The sequence below is a fragment of the Meles meles genome, chromosome 1 (assembly GCF_922984935.1).
Source record: "Meles meles chromosome 1, mMelMel3.1 paternal haplotype, whole genome shotgun sequence".
NCBI lineage: Eukaryota > Metazoa > Chordata > Mammalia > Carnivora > Mustelidae > Meles > Meles meles.
The window spans coordinates 109,210,631-109,230,171 of record NC_060066.1 but is presented as its reverse complement, the minus strand read 5'-3'; the positions used below and the strand labels follow the sequence as shown (position 1 = coordinate 109,230,171).

General features: G+C 50.3%; 3 protein-coding genes across 3 annotated transcripts; 2 read left to right on the top strand and 1 right to left on the bottom strand.

Annotated features, from left to right (window-relative positions):
- Positions 1-262: 262 nt before the first annotated feature.
- Positions 263-8,230, top strand: BNIPL (BCL2 interacting protein like). The gene is made up of 9 exons (XM_046000905.1): positions 263-1,487; positions 1,910-1,974; positions 2,405-2,629; positions 5,619-5,801; positions 5,973-6,075; positions 6,359-6,490; positions 7,288-7,374; positions 7,562-7,660; positions 8,106-8,230. Exons 3-9 carry the CDS (start codon positions 2,443-2,445, stop codon positions 8,140-8,142), a joined length of 828 nt encoding a protein of 275 aa, XP_045856861.1. The 5' UTR covers positions 263-1,487; positions 1,910-1,974; positions 2,405-2,442; the 3' UTR covers positions 8,143-8,230.
- An 821-nt stretch (positions 8,231-9,051) lies between these two features.
- C1H1orf56 (chromosome 1 C1orf56 homolog) lies at positions 9,052-11,257 on the top strand. The gene is made up of 2 exons (XM_046000892.1): positions 9,052-10,071; positions 10,853-11,257. The coding sequence occupies exons 1-2, from the start codon at positions 9,055-9,057 to the stop codon at positions 10,871-10,873; spliced, it is 1,038 nt and encodes a 345-aa protein (XP_045856848.1). The 5' UTR covers positions 9,052-9,054; the 3' UTR covers positions 10,874-11,257.
- Positions 11,258-11,399: 142 nt separating this feature from the next.
- CDC42SE1 (CDC42 small effector 1) lies at positions 11,400-19,091 on the bottom strand. Its single transcript, XM_046000925.1, has 5 exons — positions 18,941-19,091; positions 15,492-15,801; positions 14,836-14,946; positions 14,043-14,131; positions 11,400-13,756 (listed from the first exon to the last, which is right to left on the bottom strand). The coding sequence occupies exons 2-4, from the start codon at positions 15,543-15,545 to the stop codon at positions 14,057-14,059; spliced, it is 240 nt and encodes a 79-aa protein (XP_045856881.1). The 5' UTR covers positions 15,546-15,801; positions 18,941-19,091; the 3' UTR covers positions 11,400-13,756; positions 14,043-14,056.
- Between the last annotated feature and the right edge of the window lie 450 nt (positions 19,092-19,541).

Here is a 19,541-nt window from a genome sequence, read left to right as displayed (position 1 = left end):
TTTTTACCATTGCCTTCCCCCCCCCCTTTTCTTTCTTCCTTTCTTCCTTCCTTCCTTTCTTTTCTTTTCTTTCTTTCTTTCTCTCTCTCTCTCTCTTTCTTTCTTTCTCTTTCTTTCTTTCTTTCTTTCTTTCTTTCTTTCTGTCTGTCTGTCTGTCTGTCTTTTTTTCTTAAAGAGCAGCTTCCAGAAGTTATAAGGAGTCTGGAAGAGAAAACAAATTGCCTTCCTCAACTCCCCTAAGACAAGACACTTTAGAAAATGTCCTCTCTTCCCTAAAACCCGCCCCCACATAGGCAGGGTTTTCTTTTGGGCAAACCTGCTGCTTGGGAAGGGAAAAGAAGGGAGGTGGCAAAACCTGTTTGGAGGTAAGGTTACCTCCCTTCCACACTTCCCTCCTTCTTGGAGGCAAGAGCAACAGAAGTGAGACAGAGAAAAAGGACACAGAAGTGCTTGGGAGCTGGGACAAGGAGCTCCCGGATAGCTGCAAAGTGGCTGAGGGAGGCAGGAAGACCGTGAAGATGGGAACCACACAAGGAGTGGGAGAAAAGACGTTAGACCTTGGGTAAGTAAGATCTGGCTCACTTGACTGGAAACAAGCTACGAATAGTCTTGAGGGGCTTTGCCACCGTCGAGCTCTGACCAGGGCAATTCTCGGCTTCCTGGAAGAGACATGCCTGCAAGAGGATGATCTGCAGGGAAGGGGTAGTTTGTGGCTCTAGGCAGGAAATGGGGAGCTGGGGGGTTTCAGGTTAGTTCCCTATTGTTTTGTTTTTAAAGGAAACTTCTCTATTTCATGTCTATAAAACTGCCCCTGCTGTCTGCTTTCTCACACCCACTCCCCAGAATGGCCCTCTGGAAAGCTGACCTAGCAAGAAATTTTAGGTCCTGGTACTCCTTCCCAGCAAATCGCTCTCACTCTTCCTCCTTACCGTCTTCCCCGACCTGTCTGCCTCTGTCGTGGTTTTCCCTGGCCACTCCCCAGCTGGTGGAAGGCAGGCAGGCTTAATGAGGTATTGTCTTCCCCAACTCTGCCTGGTGACAGCTGGGCAAGTCTGTCAGGTTCCAGCCAGGTGTAATGGGGACTATCTCTATAGTCCTGTGTAGGTGGAACAAAGCCATAGAGGTTAATAGGCTTAGCTCTCCGTGTCCCATCTTTCCTCCCATCTTTCCTCTGCTCCTAAGACCCACTGGAGGGTTCATCTGTCTCCACGTAGTGGTGGGTGTGGTAGGGGTATCTGTCCAGGAGACGAGAGCCCACGTCTTTTTTCAGGCTTATGCTCTGCTCCTTACCTTCATTACTGTTCATTCCAGTGTCTCCTACCTACAACCCAGCTCCCTTAAGACACGGTCTAGTTTGTCTCATGATCATCCCTTCCCTGGGGGACTTGTAGGGCTGGGGAGAATGCCCAGGCAGCGCGCCCAGCAGCATCCCCGAGACTTGGGGAACTGGAGCTGAAGGAGGAGTGGCAGGATGACGAATTCCCCAGGTAAGGACTGGAGGGATGCTCCTGAGTGGAGGGTGGGAATGATAAATTAGGACTTGAAGAATGGGTTAAAAGAAGGCAGAGGCAGTAAGATTGGTAAGATTTTATCGGGGTTGGTGCCAGGTGGCTCAGTCAGTTGAGCGTCTGACTCTTGTTTTTGGCTCAGGTGGTGATCTCAGTCAGGGAATCGAGCCCTGCCTTGGGCTCTGCACTCAGCAGGGAGTCTGCTTCCCTTCTCTCTCTCCCTCAGTGCCCCCTGCCCTCCCACCCCCCAACCCCAGCCCTGGTGGCTTGTGTACTCTCTCTCTCAAATCTTTAAAAAAAAAAAAAAAAAGTCTTATCTTGGTGAGAGGATTGATAAATTGATACCTGGCTTGATTCATTTAACCTGCATTTCTGCCCCCCTTATAATCTTTCCCCTCTAGATTTCTTCCTGAAGAAGCCAACCCTTCTGAAGGTTGTGATGATCCTGAGAGAGGCTCACAGGCAGGTAGGTAAATTCAAACCTAGGCCACAAGTTCTTGATTCTAGGCCAGTGAAGGGCTGTGCTGCCCTCACCCCCTTGTGGTTCCACTGCTACTTTCCCAAATAGCCCCCGTGGAAGTTTTGTTTGTTTGTTTGTTTCATTTATTTATTTTACAGACAGAGATTACAAGTAGGCAGAGGGGCAGGCAGAGAGAGAGAGAGAGGAGGAAGCAGGCTCTCTGCCGAGCAGAGAGCCGGATGCGAGGCTCGATCCCAGGACTCTGGGATCATGACCTGAGCTGAAAGCAGAGGCTTTAACCCACAGAGCCACCCAGGCACCCCTGCCGTGGAAGTTCTTTAGAATTCACCCCATATATCACTATCATATGCAGGAATTCCAAACTCCCCTTCCAACGCAGACTTTTCTGTTCTTTTTTTCTCTATCCCAACCCCAGGTACACCCAGCACTTTAGCCCTGTGTGGCCCACGCCCCATGCGGAAGCGTCTTTCTGCCCCAGAGTTGCAACTGAATCTGACCAAGGGCACTGGGGGCACCGGAACTTCTCCCACAAACTCTGTACCTTCCTCTCCTGATGGTAGTTCTGACCTGGAGGTAGACGAATTGGAGACACCTTCAGACTCAGAGCAGCTGGACAGTGGACATGAATTTGAATGGGAAGGTGGGCAAGAAACCTGAGGCCTGAGCTGGTAAAAGTAGAAGCTAGAGTTAAAGAAGCTCAGGGTGGATTTTATGGGACTAAAGTTAGAAACAATTAGGTGGGGACCAAGTGGTAAGGTCAGCAAAATTAATTTCCTCAGAACGGAAAGGTAGAGTCTATAGATCCAGTGTGAGAGTAGTCAGTAGAGGGGTGGGAAGGGTCCTTTGTTAAGGAAGCTTTCATTGAGTGTCTGTAATATGCTATTACTGAGCAAGAACCAAGTGATAAGGATAAATAAGATTGTCCTACCCTCAGGGAATTCTCTGTTTAATAAGAAATTAACACATATACAAGTAAGTGTAGTTGAAGATTATGGTCTACATACCTATAGGGATGTATGCAGGGATAAAGACAAGGTCAGTTCTGCCTGAGAGGCATTAGGAAAGACTTCACAAAAGAGGTGATTCTGAGCTGTAGCTGGGGAGGCATTCTAGGTAGAAGCATCAACTTGGGTAGGAGCATGGCGTGTTGGACATGTTGGGGAGTTCAAAGTATTAAGCATGACTATTTTAATATTAAGGAAAACTTTGTTACACTTCTGACACCAAATGTATGAGTTTTACCCACACCAACCAATTCTCCACTTCTCTAGACATCAACAGGGTATCCTAGAGTTCACCTGTGATGCTTGACTGGAGTTAGTACAGACTCCCCAGGTTTGCCACAAGATTGCCCTCCACTTCAGACAGCAATCACATGTCTAAGCTGTTACCTGAGCTTCTGAATGAGCTCAAATGGGCTTCTGAATGTTGGTAGGAGTCAAATCATGGGGATTACCACACTGAGTTGTTTAGATTTTATCCTGTAGGCATTGAAAAATCACTGAATGGTTTTTTATTTATTTATTACTTATTTAATTTGTTTTTTATTGTTAACATATAATGTGATATTTGCTTCAGGGGTACAGGTCTGTGATTCATTACACAATTCACAGCGTTTACCACAACACATACCCTCCCCAATGTCCATCATCCAGCTACCCTATCCCTCCCCACCCCCACCAGCAGCCCTCAGTTTGTTTCATGAGATTAAGAGTCTCTTATGGTTTGTTTCCCTCTCTAGTTTCATCTTGTTTCATTTTTTCCTCTCTTTTCCTATGATCCTCTGCCTTGTTTTTCAAGTTCCACATATCAGTGAGATCATATGATAATTGTCTTTCTCTGATTGACTTATTTTGCTTAGCATAATTCCCTCTAGTTCCATCCACATCATTGCAAATAGCAGGGGGGTTTTTTGTTTTTGTTTTTTTGGTTTTTGGTGGCTGGTACATATATACCACATCTTCTTTATCCATTCATCTGTTGATGGACATCTGGGCACTTTTCATAGTTTGGCTATTGTGGACATTGCTGCTAAAAACACTGGGGTGCAGGTGCCCTTTTGGATCACTACATTTGTATCTTTGGGGTAAATACCCAGTAGTGCAGTTGTTGAGTCGTAAGGTAGCCGCTGAATGGTTTTGATCAAGGGAGTAACATGATCAGATTTAATGGCTCTAAGAGGTTGGAAACAACCAAAAGGTCTGTCAGTAGAGTATTAATTCTTACATGGTGTATCCATGTTATAGAATACTTTTTTAAAAAAGATTTTATTTATTTATTTGACAGATCACAAGTAGGCAGAGAGGCAGGCAGAGAGAGAGGGGGAAGCAGTCTCCCTGCTGAGCAGAGAGCCCCGATGTGGGGCTCGATTCCAGGACCCTGAGATTATGACCTGAACCGAAGGCAGAGGCTTAACCCACTGAGTCACCCAGGTGCCCCTGGAATACTTTTTTTTTTTTTTTTTAAGATTTTTTTTTTTAAAGATTTTATTTATTTATTTGACAGACAGAGATCACAAGTAGGCAGGGAGGCAGGCAGAGAGAGAGGAGGAAGCAGTCTCCCTGCTGAGCAGAGAGCCCGATGCGGGACTCGATCCCAGGAACCTGGGATGATGACCTAAGCCGAAGGCAGAGGCTTCAACCCACTGAACCACCCAGGCGCCCCTAAGATTTTTATTTTTTAAGTGATCTCTACACCCAACATGGGGCTCAAACTCACAACCCCACCATCAAGGGTCAGTGTCGCATGCTCCACCAACTGAGCCAAACAGACAGCCATTTTTTAAGATGAGGCAGCTGTTTCCATTGCTATGGAAGGATCATGCAGAATTAGTGGGTATGGTATATTGCCATTTGAGTAGGAAAGTTAGGGTAGAAAACAAAGCTTGCTCTAGCCGTGGGATAGAGGATGAAATGGAGTAAACAGATTAGAGACATGGAAACCAGTTAGGAGGCTAGCACTAAGGCCAGGTGAGAAATGCTAAGAACCTGAATCAGGACAGTAGTAGTAGAGAGAATGATAAGAGAATATAGTGGAGATAATATAGAAGAAGATCTGGAGTCCAGTTGGCTGACAGAGAAGAAAATCTTTGATAATATCAGTTTTCTCTCTCAGCCACCTAGATGGATGGAGTCATTCATCCAGAAAGGAAATATGGGAGAGAGGAGGAAGAGAAGGAGTTTGAATTACACTTGGGTCTGGTGGCTTGGAGATGACAAAAAGACACAAACTAAAGGTGTCCACTCTAAGCATTTAGGGACATGGGTTAGAGGGGCAAATTTGGAATCATCACCTTACTGGTGGTTATTGAAGACATGGGAACAGAGGAGTTCACCCAAGGAAAGGCACAAAAAGTAAGGAAGAATCTAGAAGAAAACTAATACTGGCAAGGGTCATGGACCTACCATAGTGCAGGGTTACCTCAAGGCTGGTGTCTAGTGAAAAAGTGAGGATTGAGAGTCAGAGGAAAGAGAAACCAGCAAGGCACTGGACAAACTAGCGCTGGAATCCTAGAAAAAAAACTGAGGAATGAGAGGTTAGAGCAATCCACTCTAGAAACCTGGGGAAGTTAGAAAATACTGAAGGTCTGTACTATGCCTTATTGACCCTTCCCCATCCCTCTCTTTCAGATGACCTGCCCCGGGCAGAGGGTCTGGGGGCCAGTGAGGCAGCAGAAAGGCTGGGCCGGGGTTGTGTGTGGGATGTGGCTGGAGAAGATGGTCGTCACTGGAGGGTGTTCCGGACAGGACAGCGGGAGCAGAGAGTGGACATGACTGTCATTGAGCTCTATAAGAAAGTCCTCTCTCATGGAGGTAATTGCTCAGATATGTGGCAGGGAAAGACCTGCGACTTCCTGAATAGAATACTGAAGTTGGAAACTCAGTCTGTGGGTTTAAAATCTTCAGAGTCCTTCAAGCTAAACAGATGTACTGTCTGTCATACCTAGTTGTTGACTGAATGAATTTTCCCTCTGTCCTCTCCAGGTTACCATGGTGATGGCCTCAACGCCATTATCATCTTCTCTTCCTGTTACCTACCCAGCAGCAGCATCCCCAACTACACCTATGTCATGGAACACTTGTTCAGGTGAGGTGGAAGACCTGAAGGGCTCCAGGGGGGATATTAAGGAGGGAAAAATGAAAAAGAACCCCCTGGGATGCCTGGATGGCTCAGTTGGTTCAGCATCTGCATTTGGCTCAGGTCCTGATCTTGGGGCCCTGGGATCAAGCCTCACCTCGTTGGGCTCCCTGCTTGGGGGAGATCCTGCTTCTCCCTCTCCCTCTGCTGCTCCCCCTGCTTGTTCCTCTCACTCCCCAAACCCCAAGCAGGTACCTCCCTTGACAATTGTTGTCCCCTCCTGGCCCCCCAGGTATATGGTGGGAACTCTGGAACTACTGGTCGCTGAAAATTACCTGCTTGTTCACTTGAGTGGAGGCACGAGTAGGGCCCAGGTCCCACCTCTGGGCTGGATGCGCCAGTGTTACCGCGCTCTGGACCGGCGGTGAGCCACGAGGGCAGGAGGGCCACAACTCCCACTACGCCTTCTCTTTCCCTCTTTCCATTCTTTCCTCTTCCATTTAGTCCCTTCCTCTTTTCCTTGTCCCTCTCCAACCCTTTCCAGGCCTCTCCCGTCTTCTGTACTCTCAGAGTCAGGGAAACCTGATTTCAGATCTTGCCTCTATCATTTACCTGTTGTATCATTTACCTTGGACAAGTCACTTAACTTCCCTGGGACTCAGTTTTCTTCTCTGTATAATGGCAATGATAATAGGTTTGCACTGGCCATGTGTGAAAATCCAATAAATCGAGGTGGCATACCCCTTCCTTTTCTCCCCATCTTGCCAATTAGTTTACTGCCCAGGCCGCCATTTTCTGCTTCTCTCCGCCTTCCATACCTGACCCATATGGCTTTGTTCCCCGAGATGTTCCTTTTCCCTTTTTCTTTAACCCATCTTCCCTTTGCTCACTTTTCCAGCTCATTTCTTTGTTTTTGGTGTCCCAGTCCTGGGAGCCATGGGAAAACGGGAGTAGCCAAGAATTTCTGTGAGGGTAGGGCACCCGAGGGAGATAGGGCAGAAGGATTCTGACAAGAGGAATGCCTAAAAATGAGGAGCACAAAGGACTAAACACAATGGGTGGAGCTCAGATTATAGGCCAAGGAGGGGGGACTAGACCCCACTGCCAGAGAAATCTAGAAACTGCAGACGTGAAGGGAGTTAAAGCACAAAACGTAGCCCCACCTGATCTTCCGGCATGAAGATAGAAGAAGAGTAGAATGATCTCTTTCCTGTTCTTCAGACTCCGGAAGAACCTGCGCGCCCTGGTGGTTGTCCATGCCACCTGGTACGTGAAGGCATTCCTGGCACTGCTGCGGCCCTTCATCAGGTACCAGCTCTGAGGACAAGGATGTCTTCTCCCCCATTTTCAAAATCAAGACAAAGAAGATTTTTCCCCAGCCTGGCTCTTTCTAGCCTTAACCATGCTCTGCTTGTTATATTGCCCTTTGTAAGGGTCTCCAGGAACCCTCTTCTCAGTACAACACACAACCTGGTTTATCCTCCTCTCTTTTCAGTTCCAAGTTCACAAGAAAGATCCGTTTTCTGAACAGCCTGGGAGAGCTGGCCCAACTCATCTCCTTGGATCAGGTTCACATCCCTGAAGCTGTCAGACAGTGAGTCCTGAGCTTGAGGAGAAGAGTTTGGGGTGGGATGTATAAACTAGTTCCAGCTGTCTTAATGCCTTGGGGGAGATGCAGAGGAACTAAAAGATAGAGGCCCTGCTTCTAGATACTTCATTGTATCTGGGAAAACTGTGCCCACCCAGAGAAGAAATTAAGGCCTGCATCCAACAAGAACAAAGGAAACAAACAAACAAACAAACAAACTATACATTTAAGTGCTGAGGCATCAGAGAATAAAGGAATATTCACAGCACAGAACTTAGTGGTAGAAGAAGTCAAGTAGGGCAGCAAAGCGGAAAAAAAATACCCAGTGGGGAGGGAGCCTGATGACCACCAGTGCAAGCACCCAATCTTTTGACTCTTCCAATTCTCTGGCTCCTGTCCCCAAACCAGTGAGTAAAACCCAGATCCTACTTTTTTTGTTTTTCTCTCCTAGGCTGGACCTGGAGCTCCATGGCTCACGAGGGACCTAGAGGAAGAAAAGAATCAAGGGCCTTACAACTAAGCAAAGATTAATCTGCCTGTGCCCTAATCCTGAGACATCTGGGCTGTTCCCTAAACCACCTCCTTCTCAACCCCAGTACCACAGGACCTTCACATTTCCCTGGGGTCTCATTCCTCTCATGACCGTGTCATCAAAGCAGGGCTCCAAAGTCTGGAACCTCATTTGCCCAGTGATTATCAGTTCAGCTATAGGGGTGCATGTAGTGGCACCTTGTAGGGGAACGGGGAAGGCTGCAGGGTTTGGTCCTGCTTCAGCTGTAGAACCTTGGGCAAATATAACCTCATTTCTCTGAGTGTCCTTTTACTCCCCTGTAAGTGGAGGTGCTGAGACCTTTTCCATCTGGGGCATGCTCGCAGTCTGTGAAGCTTGGTGAGAGGTGGAGGGGAGGGCAGGGCTTAACTCACCGCCCAGCCTGCTGGGAACCTGGAGTCAGCTCCCTAAACCTGGAAGAACTGCAGCTCCCTTCTTTGTCATAGCTGTTGCCTGTGGGTCGGGGAAGGAGTGCTTTCAAAACTTGTACTTTTGTCCTCTTTAGTAAATTCCTATCCGTAGCGGTTAATAAACTGCAATGCGAGGTTTAAGCCCGGCTGCGAGGAAGTGCCCTACTTGCCCAGGCCCGTAGCATCACAATGCGTCGGTCGGTTCTGGCACAGGCGTTCTGGCCACGTGGTTCCTCGGTTTTTGATCTCAGCCCTGGGGGCTGCTCCGCGAGGGCCCGGGGGAGGGGCGTGGCACGCGCGTTCGAGGCCCCCTCTCCGCTCCCCATCCACAGGCCGCGGTTCAAACGACCCGCTGGGTCGCGAGCGGAAGAGAGGGAGAGAAGGTAGGAGTCCCGGCCTCCCTCGCTGGCCTCCCTCTCAGCCGCACACCGGCCGGCCCCATGGTCCCCGCCGCCGGCGCGCTGCTCTGGGCCCTGCTGCTGAGTCTGGGGCCCCGGGCGGCGGGGGCCCAAGGCCTGACTTCCACCGAGACCCAGCGGGTCAGTTTCCGCTTTGGGGTCCCTACGTCCCGCCACTACCGGACCACCCTCCGGACCGGTGGCCCCAGGAGGATGAAGGTAACAATGCAGGATGAGGATGACGTCGGGGCCACTGTCGAGCGCCTGGCAGGCCCGGCTGCTGCGGAGCTCTTGGCCTCCACGGTGGCCACAGGCGTCAGCAAGTCGATTGTGTCGTCGGCCGAGGAGGATGAGTCTTTGGAAGAGGGGGTTGTGATTAACGCCAGAAAGAATAACATCACCGCAGCGTCTCTCAGCAGGGGTTACAGTACAGCGAGGGTGCCCAGCTCGAAGTTTAAAGCAAATACCCAGGAGGGGGAGATCAGGATGTCTTCAGACGTGCCTGCCAACACCTGGCAGCCTACTGGGGGGGAAGTACAGCACCCCGACAGTACCATGAGCCAGTGGTCCATAGCCGGGTCCACCCCAAATCGATGGCAGCAGCCCTCGCACACGGCCATGCCCCCTCCGGAGGATCTGCGGCTGGTGCTGATGCCCTGGGGCCCGTGGCACTGCCACTGCCAGTCAGGCACCATGAGTCGGACCCGGTCTGGGAAGCTGCAGGGCCTTTCCGGGCGCCTTCGAGTTGGGGCACTGAACCAGCTCCGTACAGAGCACCGGCCGTGTACCTATGAGAAATGTCCGTGCAACCGGCTTCGGGAGGAGTGCCCTCTGGACTCCAGTCTCTGCTCTGACACCAGCTGTACCACTCAGACCACCATCAGTACTACCACCACCACTCCCACACCCGCTCTCAGCTCTAGAATCAGACCTACACCCTTCCTCTTCTTTGGCCCCGGCCCCAGCCCCAGTCCAGCCCTTGATTTTTGGAGACGGGTCAGGATCGGGCTGGAGGATATTTGGAACAGTCTGTCTGCAGTGTTCACACAGATGGAACCAGTAAGTGTTTGCACGAAGTGTTACTTACCTAGTTTCCCTGCTGATGCATAATATACTGGTTACATCGTTGGCTGCTGATTCCACCTGTTTCTTGAGCAACTGTGGGTTGGTTAATGGGCAACAGGTACTACTGGTCATGAGAAGATTATGGCCCAAATCATGAGAATTATAGCTGTATCAACAATTCTTGATGCCGATCATAGATATGGAAGATATTAATAGTTCTCAGCTTATCAATAGTTTAATAGTAAGAACAGCCAGTATTTGAGGTCTTACCATGTCCGCTTTACCTGGATCAATCCTCACAATGCTGTGAGGTGTAATTATCCCCACTTCACAGAAGGAATGGGGGTTTACAAAGCTAGTAAATGACAGTCACAACAGGATTGTTTGACACTAGTGCAGATGCCCCTAACCACCACTATCCTGGGATTATTTCCAGCAATTTCAGAATTCTTCAGGAAGGATAGTCCTCTGCCTTTACCAAATGAATTACCAAAGGCTCTGATTGGATAAAAAATTCTCAGTTGACAGGATTTCAGGAACTTTGGGGAGAAGGGAAGGACAATAAAATAGTATACGTGGTCTGTCATTTTGCTAGTTTTTATCTTTCTCCTTAGGTATTCAATACCGTTAATTCAGTATAAAAAGGCAGCATAAACGGGGCAGTGGTTTTGAGGGAATGAGGGCTTCTGGGGAGGGAGACAAAGCAAGGAAAGGAAAAGAATATAGATATAGTTGTAATATTTTCCCTTTTTCTCTATTTTGTTTCCTCACCCAGCTAGAGAAAAACCGCAGGTAATGACCACTTCATCTGCAAGAGGTTTCAGCATCTCAACCTTTCCACCCTTTTTGATCCCAGCACCCACTGGATATTTTTAGTACAGAAAAACAAAACTAGAAAAAAAAATTGTTTGGTCTTGTGTCTTTTTACAGAGGTATCTGAGGTGGAGACCAGAAATCTCTTGAACCTTAAAACTGAACTGTGTAACCAACAGCATTGGGCCTGATCCCTCCCCTTGTCCCCCAGCACATTTTATCCCCCCCTCCATAATGTTGATGTTCCTCCTCTGCTACATTTCCAAAGTCGTTTTTACACAAGTGATTGTTTAAAGACTTGAAAAATCTCAGATGAATGCCAAGAGGAGGGAACAGGAAGAACAAGGAGTTGAGCCCTTGGAAGATATTGGTGGTCTTCTGGCCTTCTGGCCTTGCAAAGGGCGAAGATGGCACAGAATTCCACATCAGCTACTTTTTAGCAGTTACCTTCATCAACTGTATTTATCCTTTGACCCCAAACATGCCTGTAGTGATTACTCTGCAACTACTTTGCTTAAACATTTTTTATTTGAAAAATGTATTTAAAAGTCCAACACATTTTTATATAAATTATGACTCTCAAACCCTTTGCCATCACTCTTAAATATAGTTCAAGTGATGGTAGCATACACGTTAGAAAAGGTAGCTAAAGGCAAGAGAATACCAAAGAAGACTGTGGCCAAAGAAGAGGCATTAGGATAAGGCAGAAGATCGGGGTGACCAGAGAGTCCATGAGTCCCCCATCCTTCTCCCCTATGACCCCTTCAGATTGAATATAACTCTCAGGCTATTAAGCTACTTTAGGACAACCTATGAGCTACTTTCAGAACAACCAGCTACACTGGAAAAGAGTAAATTGGGAATGTATGACCAATCTTAGACCCTGAAAAGTGGCAGGACATACACTGAAATTGGAACAAAATCAGAACCTGTCACTATAGGTAGGACAAACTGGATGGATGGTGGACTCAGCAGAGTGGATCCTAGTTCCCACCTTCCTGACACCCTCAGCATCAAATAGGATGCTCCTTGTTGCTGAGCTAATGAGAGACCCCCATCCTCTCAGTCAAGAGCCGGTAGGAGCTCACCGGTCTCATTCTGCCTTTCTAACCACCCTGAGGGAAGGGGCCAGAAGAAAAAAAACACCTGAGTAAACAAACTGCCTAAAGACCCTCCTCCTGCAATATTTTCCCACCTAATGCAGACTCTTCAGTCAGGTGGGGAGTGGGACCTGGTCTTCAGACAAAACTCCCTGAGTCTTATTTGTGTCTGGTTCTAGGACTAGGGCACAGAAATGGAGCTTAAAGTTTGCAGAGGATAAACCTGGGTGTCTGTGGCTCTCCTTTTTTCTCCCTCCCTTCCCCAATCTCACCATACTCAGTTCATGCTTCCACACTTCAGGAACCCCTCCTCCAAAGAATGGAGAGCAGTACAATCCACCAGAGGCACGAACCCATGCAAAGCACAAGCAACACACTGATTTTAGTATATGTGCTGCCGAAGCGAGCACCACAAGCAACACACCGAATAAAGGGCTGTTTTCGACATTATGTGCGGCCCTAGTAAGCCTACTTTGCAAGAGGGCCTGGTTCATCTGTGCCTCAGGCTTAGGGTGAATGATGGGATGGGAGTAGGGTGGGGAAAACACTTTGGAGAAAAATACCTTGACTCTTGAGCAGTGGTTCTCACTTAGGGGTGATTTTGCCTCCTAGGAGACATTTGGCAATACCTGGAGGCATTTTTGGCTGTCATAACTAGGACAGACACCTTACTGAATGTCCTATAATGCGCAGGACAGTCCCCCATTACAAAGAATTATCCAACCCAAATGTCAGAAGTGCCTAGGTTGAGAATCCTTGCTCCGGAGGTTTCTCTGCTCCCTTGTGGTGAGGATCTAACATCCCTAACCTCACAGATTGTTTTCAACCTACCACGCCTCTCATCCTCAATGGTTAAGTTCATTCTCAGACATACCTCCTAGTTTTGCAGCATTCTGAGTTTCTCTCCAGATCCCTCTTCCTCCTCACCTGAGCCAGCAGGGAGATTGGCAGAGGGCAGGCCAGGTCCCCAAGACTTAAATGGGATCCCATCAGGTTAAGACCCACTTCTTACCTTAGCTCTCATTCAGTGGGAAACAATAAGGTTCCTAACGGGGGTAGGGCTGAAGGTAGAGGTAGTAGAAGGAGTGGGGTAATTAAGAGAACTCATCTTAAATTAAACTTTTAATTAATTTAAAGAAAGATGTTGGAGAACTCACAATGCTGCAGAAACAGGGTTAGAGGCCTCCTGGAGAAAGAGCTGGTAGTGGCAGAGAGAAATCGAGGGACTGAGAGAAATCAAGCTTAAGTTTTGGGATCTAAAGAGAAAGAATAGATAGACTAGGCAGTGGTCACCCTCCTACCCCCTGCTTGACATCTGTTTCAGTTCATTCCGGGAGGAAAATGGAGAAGGGCAGGGAGGTAAGGAGCTTTTCGGCAAAGCCAGCTTCAGCTTTGGTAATCTCACCCACCTACCCCATTTAAGGAGTTCCAGGTTAAGAGTTTAAAAACAGATGGCACCTAGACCGTCATTCAGGAGAAGGGAACACCTTCCAGGTTCCCAGAAAACTCCTATCTCAGATCTGAGAGTGTCCAGGGCTTCAGCTGAGCTCCTCTGGCCAACCAGTAGTCACTTGGTCAGTCCTGCTGCCTTGAGCCCATCTCCAGGAGGGGCTAGAGCCAGAGGGAAGAGAGGGAGTCCAGCCCCCAAGCCTTCTGAGGCACTAATCGGCAAAGAGGGAAAAGAGGGGCCCTGGGGTCACTGGTTCGAGGAGGCGGCACCATCTCTTCTGGGCTGGACACGGAGCAGAGGCTTCAGACAGCAGAACCTGATTAAAAAAGAAATTGAAGGACGATAAGCCTCAAGGAAAACTGACGCAGTCAGGGAGAAGGCACCCCCTAGCACAGACTCTCGACTATTTCCAGGGTGCTCTTCTCTCGATTTCTGTCTACACCTCCCTCTCTCTCTGCCTTTCTACATCCGAAATTCTTGACCCCTCCATTCTTATTCATTCTTCCTCCTCTCACCTCCCATTCTGGTGGAGATCAGAGTTCCGAGGTAAGGCATCAGGATGCTGACAGGGGCTAGAGGTACTGAACAGTTTCTCTACTCACCGTTTCTGTTGGAGCTACAATCCCCTAGAATTGCTCCATGGCCTGTCTCGGTTTCCCTTGGATCTCATCTGCTCCTGAACTGCACCTGTCTGTAAAAAAGCACATGGGAGACCCTCACTCCAAGTCCAGGTATCGCACAAGCAATCTCCCCTGTGCCCTCCATGAAAAGGCTCACCACATCTCCCTGGCAATAAAGTCAATCTGAAAAGGTTAAAACCAACAGCCATTTTTCCAAGGAAGTCTCAAAGTCTCCCTTCATACTGACTCTCATGAGGGTGAGATAAAATGGGTCTTCGACTACTAAGACCTTCACGAAGGACTCTCATATTTTTCTGAGTTTTGCAATCAGTGAAAAGCCTCCTTCACTATGCCCAGGCCCATTTCCCTTATGTTGAGAACAGAAAAGAGTATCTGGTGTTACTTAGAACAGGGGTGTGCAGCCTTCTTCCTGCCTCAACACACCCAGCCATGATATGACTTACTATGGCACTGGAATAGCAGTTCTTAATTAACAAAAGGGTTTTGGTTGTTGGCAAAAGCCCTCCAAATAACTCCTGGGTCATATATATTCCCCATCCTGATGAAGAACAATCTGCTAAGTGTAAAAATAAGGGAGCCTAGGCCAGAGACCTAAAATGCCAGGTCTCAGGTTTGTGCAGCTGGTGACCAGGACTAGAATCCTAGCTTCTTACTTCCCCACCGGGTAGTTACCATGTCCCCAGCTCACACTTCAGCAAAGGGGAAAGGTTCTAGGCCACAATCCCATATCACTCTCTCCCCGTTCTCTTGTTACCATGGCAAGTCCATCTCCGGCCCCCATCTCCCCAGAGCCAATGTGAGTCAGGTGGACAAAATTCATTGGTTCCCCAATCATGGTCCGGTCAATTCGTCTCCTTTTCTTCTTCTGTTTAGAGAAGACAGGGGGGAGTTAAGTCTGCAACTGGAAGAAGGGAATAGAATCCTGAAAATCACTAGGGGTAGAGCTAAGGGCCCAATGGGCAAGGGTATGTGGCATCACAACAAGGAAATCACTAGGGTATGAAAGGCAAGTGTGGAATAACATAAACACAGAAAGGACATAGGGAGGGTGGTGAGGTCAGAGGCCCCCAGAGGGAATACTAGACAAAGAAAGGACATATCCAAGTCACCTCTGGCTGATGAGGAAACAATGGGAAAAACTGACAGGTATTAAGCTCCACCTACAACCCCTGCCCAAGTCAGAATGAACAAAAAACAGGAAGTGCTAGCTAGGACAGTTCACTTCCTCCATCACGCAGTCCCCCTCATTCCAAGTACACACCTGCCTTGGCCAGAGAGACTATCCTGACGGAGAGGGAAGCAAGCAGCGTGCCTTCTAGGCACCAGATCGTAGGTGGTGTGTCTGCCTCACAGGCCCCGGTAACTAGATTCTGTGTGCACTAGGGTGGGGGTCGGGGCTGGCGGACTCACCGGCTGGGGTTTCTCTACCACACAGCAACCCAATTTGTGCCAAAATTCACTCATGTTCCCTGATGGTTCCAGTTTCAGTCCTCTGCCTGAGGCCCCAGAGGGCTCTTGCTCTGGTGCCTTGACTGCCCACTCTTCGGTCCCTTCAGGTGTGATGACAGCCTGAGTTTACTCAGCCGCACGGGTCAGACAGCAGTGTCCAAGGTACCCTTGGGTGGGCAGGGAGGGTCAGCGTCTCGGACCGAGGGGTCAGCAGGGCCAGGGCAGGCTGAGTAGGTGGGCATGAGGTTATATCTTCCTCAGATGCAGAACCCTGGAGGAGCAGAAAGTGAAGAGAAAAGAAAGTTAGTGAGAAATCCCACCTCTACCATGTCTCCCTCCTTCACAAGCCTCCTGCTGAGGCCAGATCTTCTCATTCTCCCTTGAAGGCCCACGTCCTGCACCCAACACTAACCCCTCTAAACAGAAGGACCTCACAGTTTGACTCCCAGAGAAAGGAAAAGGTCCAGAAGGGCACCAAGGGGTAGAGGTGCTGCAGCTGCTGGAACCAAGGGAGAGGAAAGGGACAGAAGCATTTAGAGTGAGGATGGGAGAGGCCAAAGGCTAGTGGCAGAAATGAGCACAGTTTGGGGGTGCTACAAGCCCCACAATCCTTCTCCCCGGATTTAGGGCAGAAAGGGAGGGGCAGTTAAGTGACTTTGAAGAGGAAATGGTGGTTTTTTGTTCTCACAAACAAGACCTCCGCCCTTGTCCCTCCCTTCTTCCTTACCTTACCCTGAACATCTAGATTTTCTTTAAGACTGAGACCTTGACTGCCCAGGTTGTGGGTGACTAATGCAGCAGTTTGGACCTCAAGAAAGACTTTTCCTACACTGAGGAATTTCTTCCCTCTCGATTCCCTGACCTTGCCCCTTCTCATTTCCCTCAGCTGAGATTCAACCTCTCCCAGAAGCCACCGAACAGTTCCTTTATTGCTTGACCTTGAGATCCTTCCTGAAGGCTGTCTGCAGCCTGTTTATCTGTGTCCTGTGTGTCTTTCTGTGTGTGCACTCTGGCCACACAGCCATTTCTGTGCATGTGTGTCTGGTAGAGACATTTGCACACTGGTTGTAGGTACGTGTACTTGGTGTCATCTGCTCCATGAGGAATCTTTCTCCGGCCTCCCCACCCTCTTCACATGTCCTATCGTGCCACTCTGCTCTGCCTCACGCCCTGTAGGGCCCAGGCCTCCCCACCTGCCCCCTCCCCTCATGCTGGAACCTGTTCTCTCCTCCCTTCTCACCACTTCCATTCCCAAGCTTCATCAGCCAACCAGCCACAAGGAACTTTCTAACAGCGTTAGTGTCCAAGGAAGAACTTCCTCCCCTTTTCCTCACTGCCAGCCAGTGTAGGGCCCATCTGGGTTTCCTCTGTGCTCACTGCATTTTCTCAGGCCTATGATATAGGCAACCTCAAAGATTCCAAACAGGGCTGTTTCACAAATATTACAGTCCAGCATGAACAGGAATCTCCCTCCTTTCCAGGCCTGGAACCCCGATGCTCTGGCACCCTAAACTCATCTAAGAACTGAGAGGATTTTTTTTTTAATAACCCTGGGATGAGATCACAGGCACACAGAGATAACAGCTTGAAGGGGAGAGAAGAACCCAGAAGCCTCAGCTTTGGCTTACTTCCCTTCCCACCACTGGAGGGGAGGAGTAATGAGACAGGGCGGAAGTCAGAACACAGCTGTCCAGAGAGGGGAGCTGTGGTCAGTGGGGAAGTCAGTCAGTCAGTCACAGGGTTTGTCGCAATGGTGGTGGTGGCGGCTGGTAAGGGTTGCAGGCAGGGGAATGAAGAAAACAATGAAGAATCAGAGGAAACCCCCAATACCATCAGACAGACTGTAGAGAGCGTGGACTCCCTCCCAACACCCCTTCTGAACAAAGCTGAGTGGACAGAAGTGGAGGGTGGGAGGGGGAGGAGAGGGAGGGAAAGGGGCAGTGGAGGGAACAAGGACGTTTCTGTTCCCTTTCCAGGGACCTAGCCAGAGCGGGGTGGAGGGAAAGTGTATGTGGGACTTGGCACGAAAGGGCCAATGATGATGAGAAGTGACCAGGAAATTCCATTCCCTAGGACATAGAACATAAAGGTCTCTGAAACTTGGCAGTGGGGTCAAAGTGTGGAGAAGACTGGGCAGGGTGAATGTGGGCGGTGGTGGGGGGACAGGGCCAGAAAAGGAAGTTAGAGCCATTCTCCTTTTTAAAAATATCTAGAGAAGAGTGGGTTGAGGAAAAATGAAGTCCTGAGCTGGTAAGCGCAGAAGAAAGAGGCACCCAAATTCACGGCCCACTATTTTAGGGCCCCCCAACCCCAGGGGAGGGGAAGGGGCTGGGAAAACAGCAGGAGGAATCAGGATTGGACTATGTAAGGCCTTATCCTGACAGACAAGTAGCACTGAGAACTGGGCCAGAGTCCCAAACAGGAAGGGTGAAATAGGGAGCTAGGAGACACCAAGGTCACATTGGGGCTTCCAAACTATTGGGGAGTGAGCAGGAGGAGGGATGGGAGAAAGGTTCCAGAGGGGAAGGATGTACAGAGGTAGTTCCCGGGTCCTGTCCTAGCCTGAAACCGGTTTTCCCGGTCCCGCTGCCTTCAGCCTCAAGGCCTCCAACCCGCTGCCCGACAAGCCTTCACAAGAAGCAGCTGGAGAAAGAGAAAGAGAAAGAGAATTTAGAGAACAGAGTGGGCAACTCTGGCTCCAAGCCCGGGGCTGCAGCTGGTTCCTTATGGAAACCTCCAGACATGGAGGGGTGTTGAGGGGCAACAGGGAAGTAGGCAGACACGCACTTTTCAGTCAACTGACAGGCATCTGCCCCAGCACCAACTCTGATCTCCCCCCACAAGAAAGGTCTTGCGGCGGGGGTGGGGGAGCACTTACGACAAACAGGGCTAGGCCCTAAGCTCCCTCCCCAGCAGATTCAGTCCCACAGACTCCATTTCTGCCCACTCCCCAACTCTACCCAGAAATCCTCCGCTCCTCCCAAAGCTGAACTAGGATTGGGATCTCGCTGTTAATTTTTCGGACTCTGTCACTGTCTTCCGTGGTTGCTTCGGGCTCAGACTCAGCCCTTCCAGGACCCAACTGGCCTTTGCTCTGTCCGGACACGCCACCACAGAGTTCAGTGAGTCTCAAGGAGAACTTCTTCCCCTCTCGCCTCCCCGCGCCACCCCCCCAGCACCCCGACACCCCAGTCCCTTCCTGCCCTCTACTCTACAGCGGCCTCGGCCTGCGCAGCACACGAACGGTGGAGAGGACGGAGACTGTGACTCGGGGAGCGCACCCCTTCTCCTACCGACCCAGCATCTCGGCGGCCCTGGCCTCCCTCCTCCCCCACCCCCAGCATCCGGTGCGCCTCCGCCCCGCAGCACAGGCGGGGCGCGCGGGCCTGAGACCCACGCGGCGGTCTCACCTGCAGCGCTTTGGCATCGAGGAGTGCGGCTGCGGCGGGTGGGGGGGTCTCCGGCGTCGGGCCCTCCGGTGTGGGCTTCCCGGCCTGGCTCCACGGCGCGGCGGGGGAGCCGAGGGCGGGCCGGCAGAGGTGGGGCTAGCTCAGGGCGGAAACGGCGGCGACGCGATTACGAAACCCGTCCGGCCCCGGGCCGGGCGCACTGCTCCCCGCTGGACTGATGAGGCACTGCACCGCGCAGGGCGGTGGGAGGGGGCCTGGCAGCCCCCGAAGGCCGCCGCCCTTGCTGCACGGACCGGGGAAGTGGAGCCCACGAGGGGGCTTTCTCCTGAGCCGGACCCCGGAGCTGCGCGGTCCGCAGTAGCACGTCCCCTTTGCGCGCCAGGCCTTGCGGGGCAAAACTAATAGGAGCCCCCCCCGACCCCCCGAAGCCAGCCAAGTTGAGAGATTCGCAGGGGCACCCCCCAACACACACACAAACACACACACACACACACACACACACCCCCCACACACCCCCAACATACCCCCCCCCAACCCAGTCCTCTCGTGCTCTACCCAAAGTGGAACGGGGCTAGGTTTATTCACTCATTGTGAGGGTGCG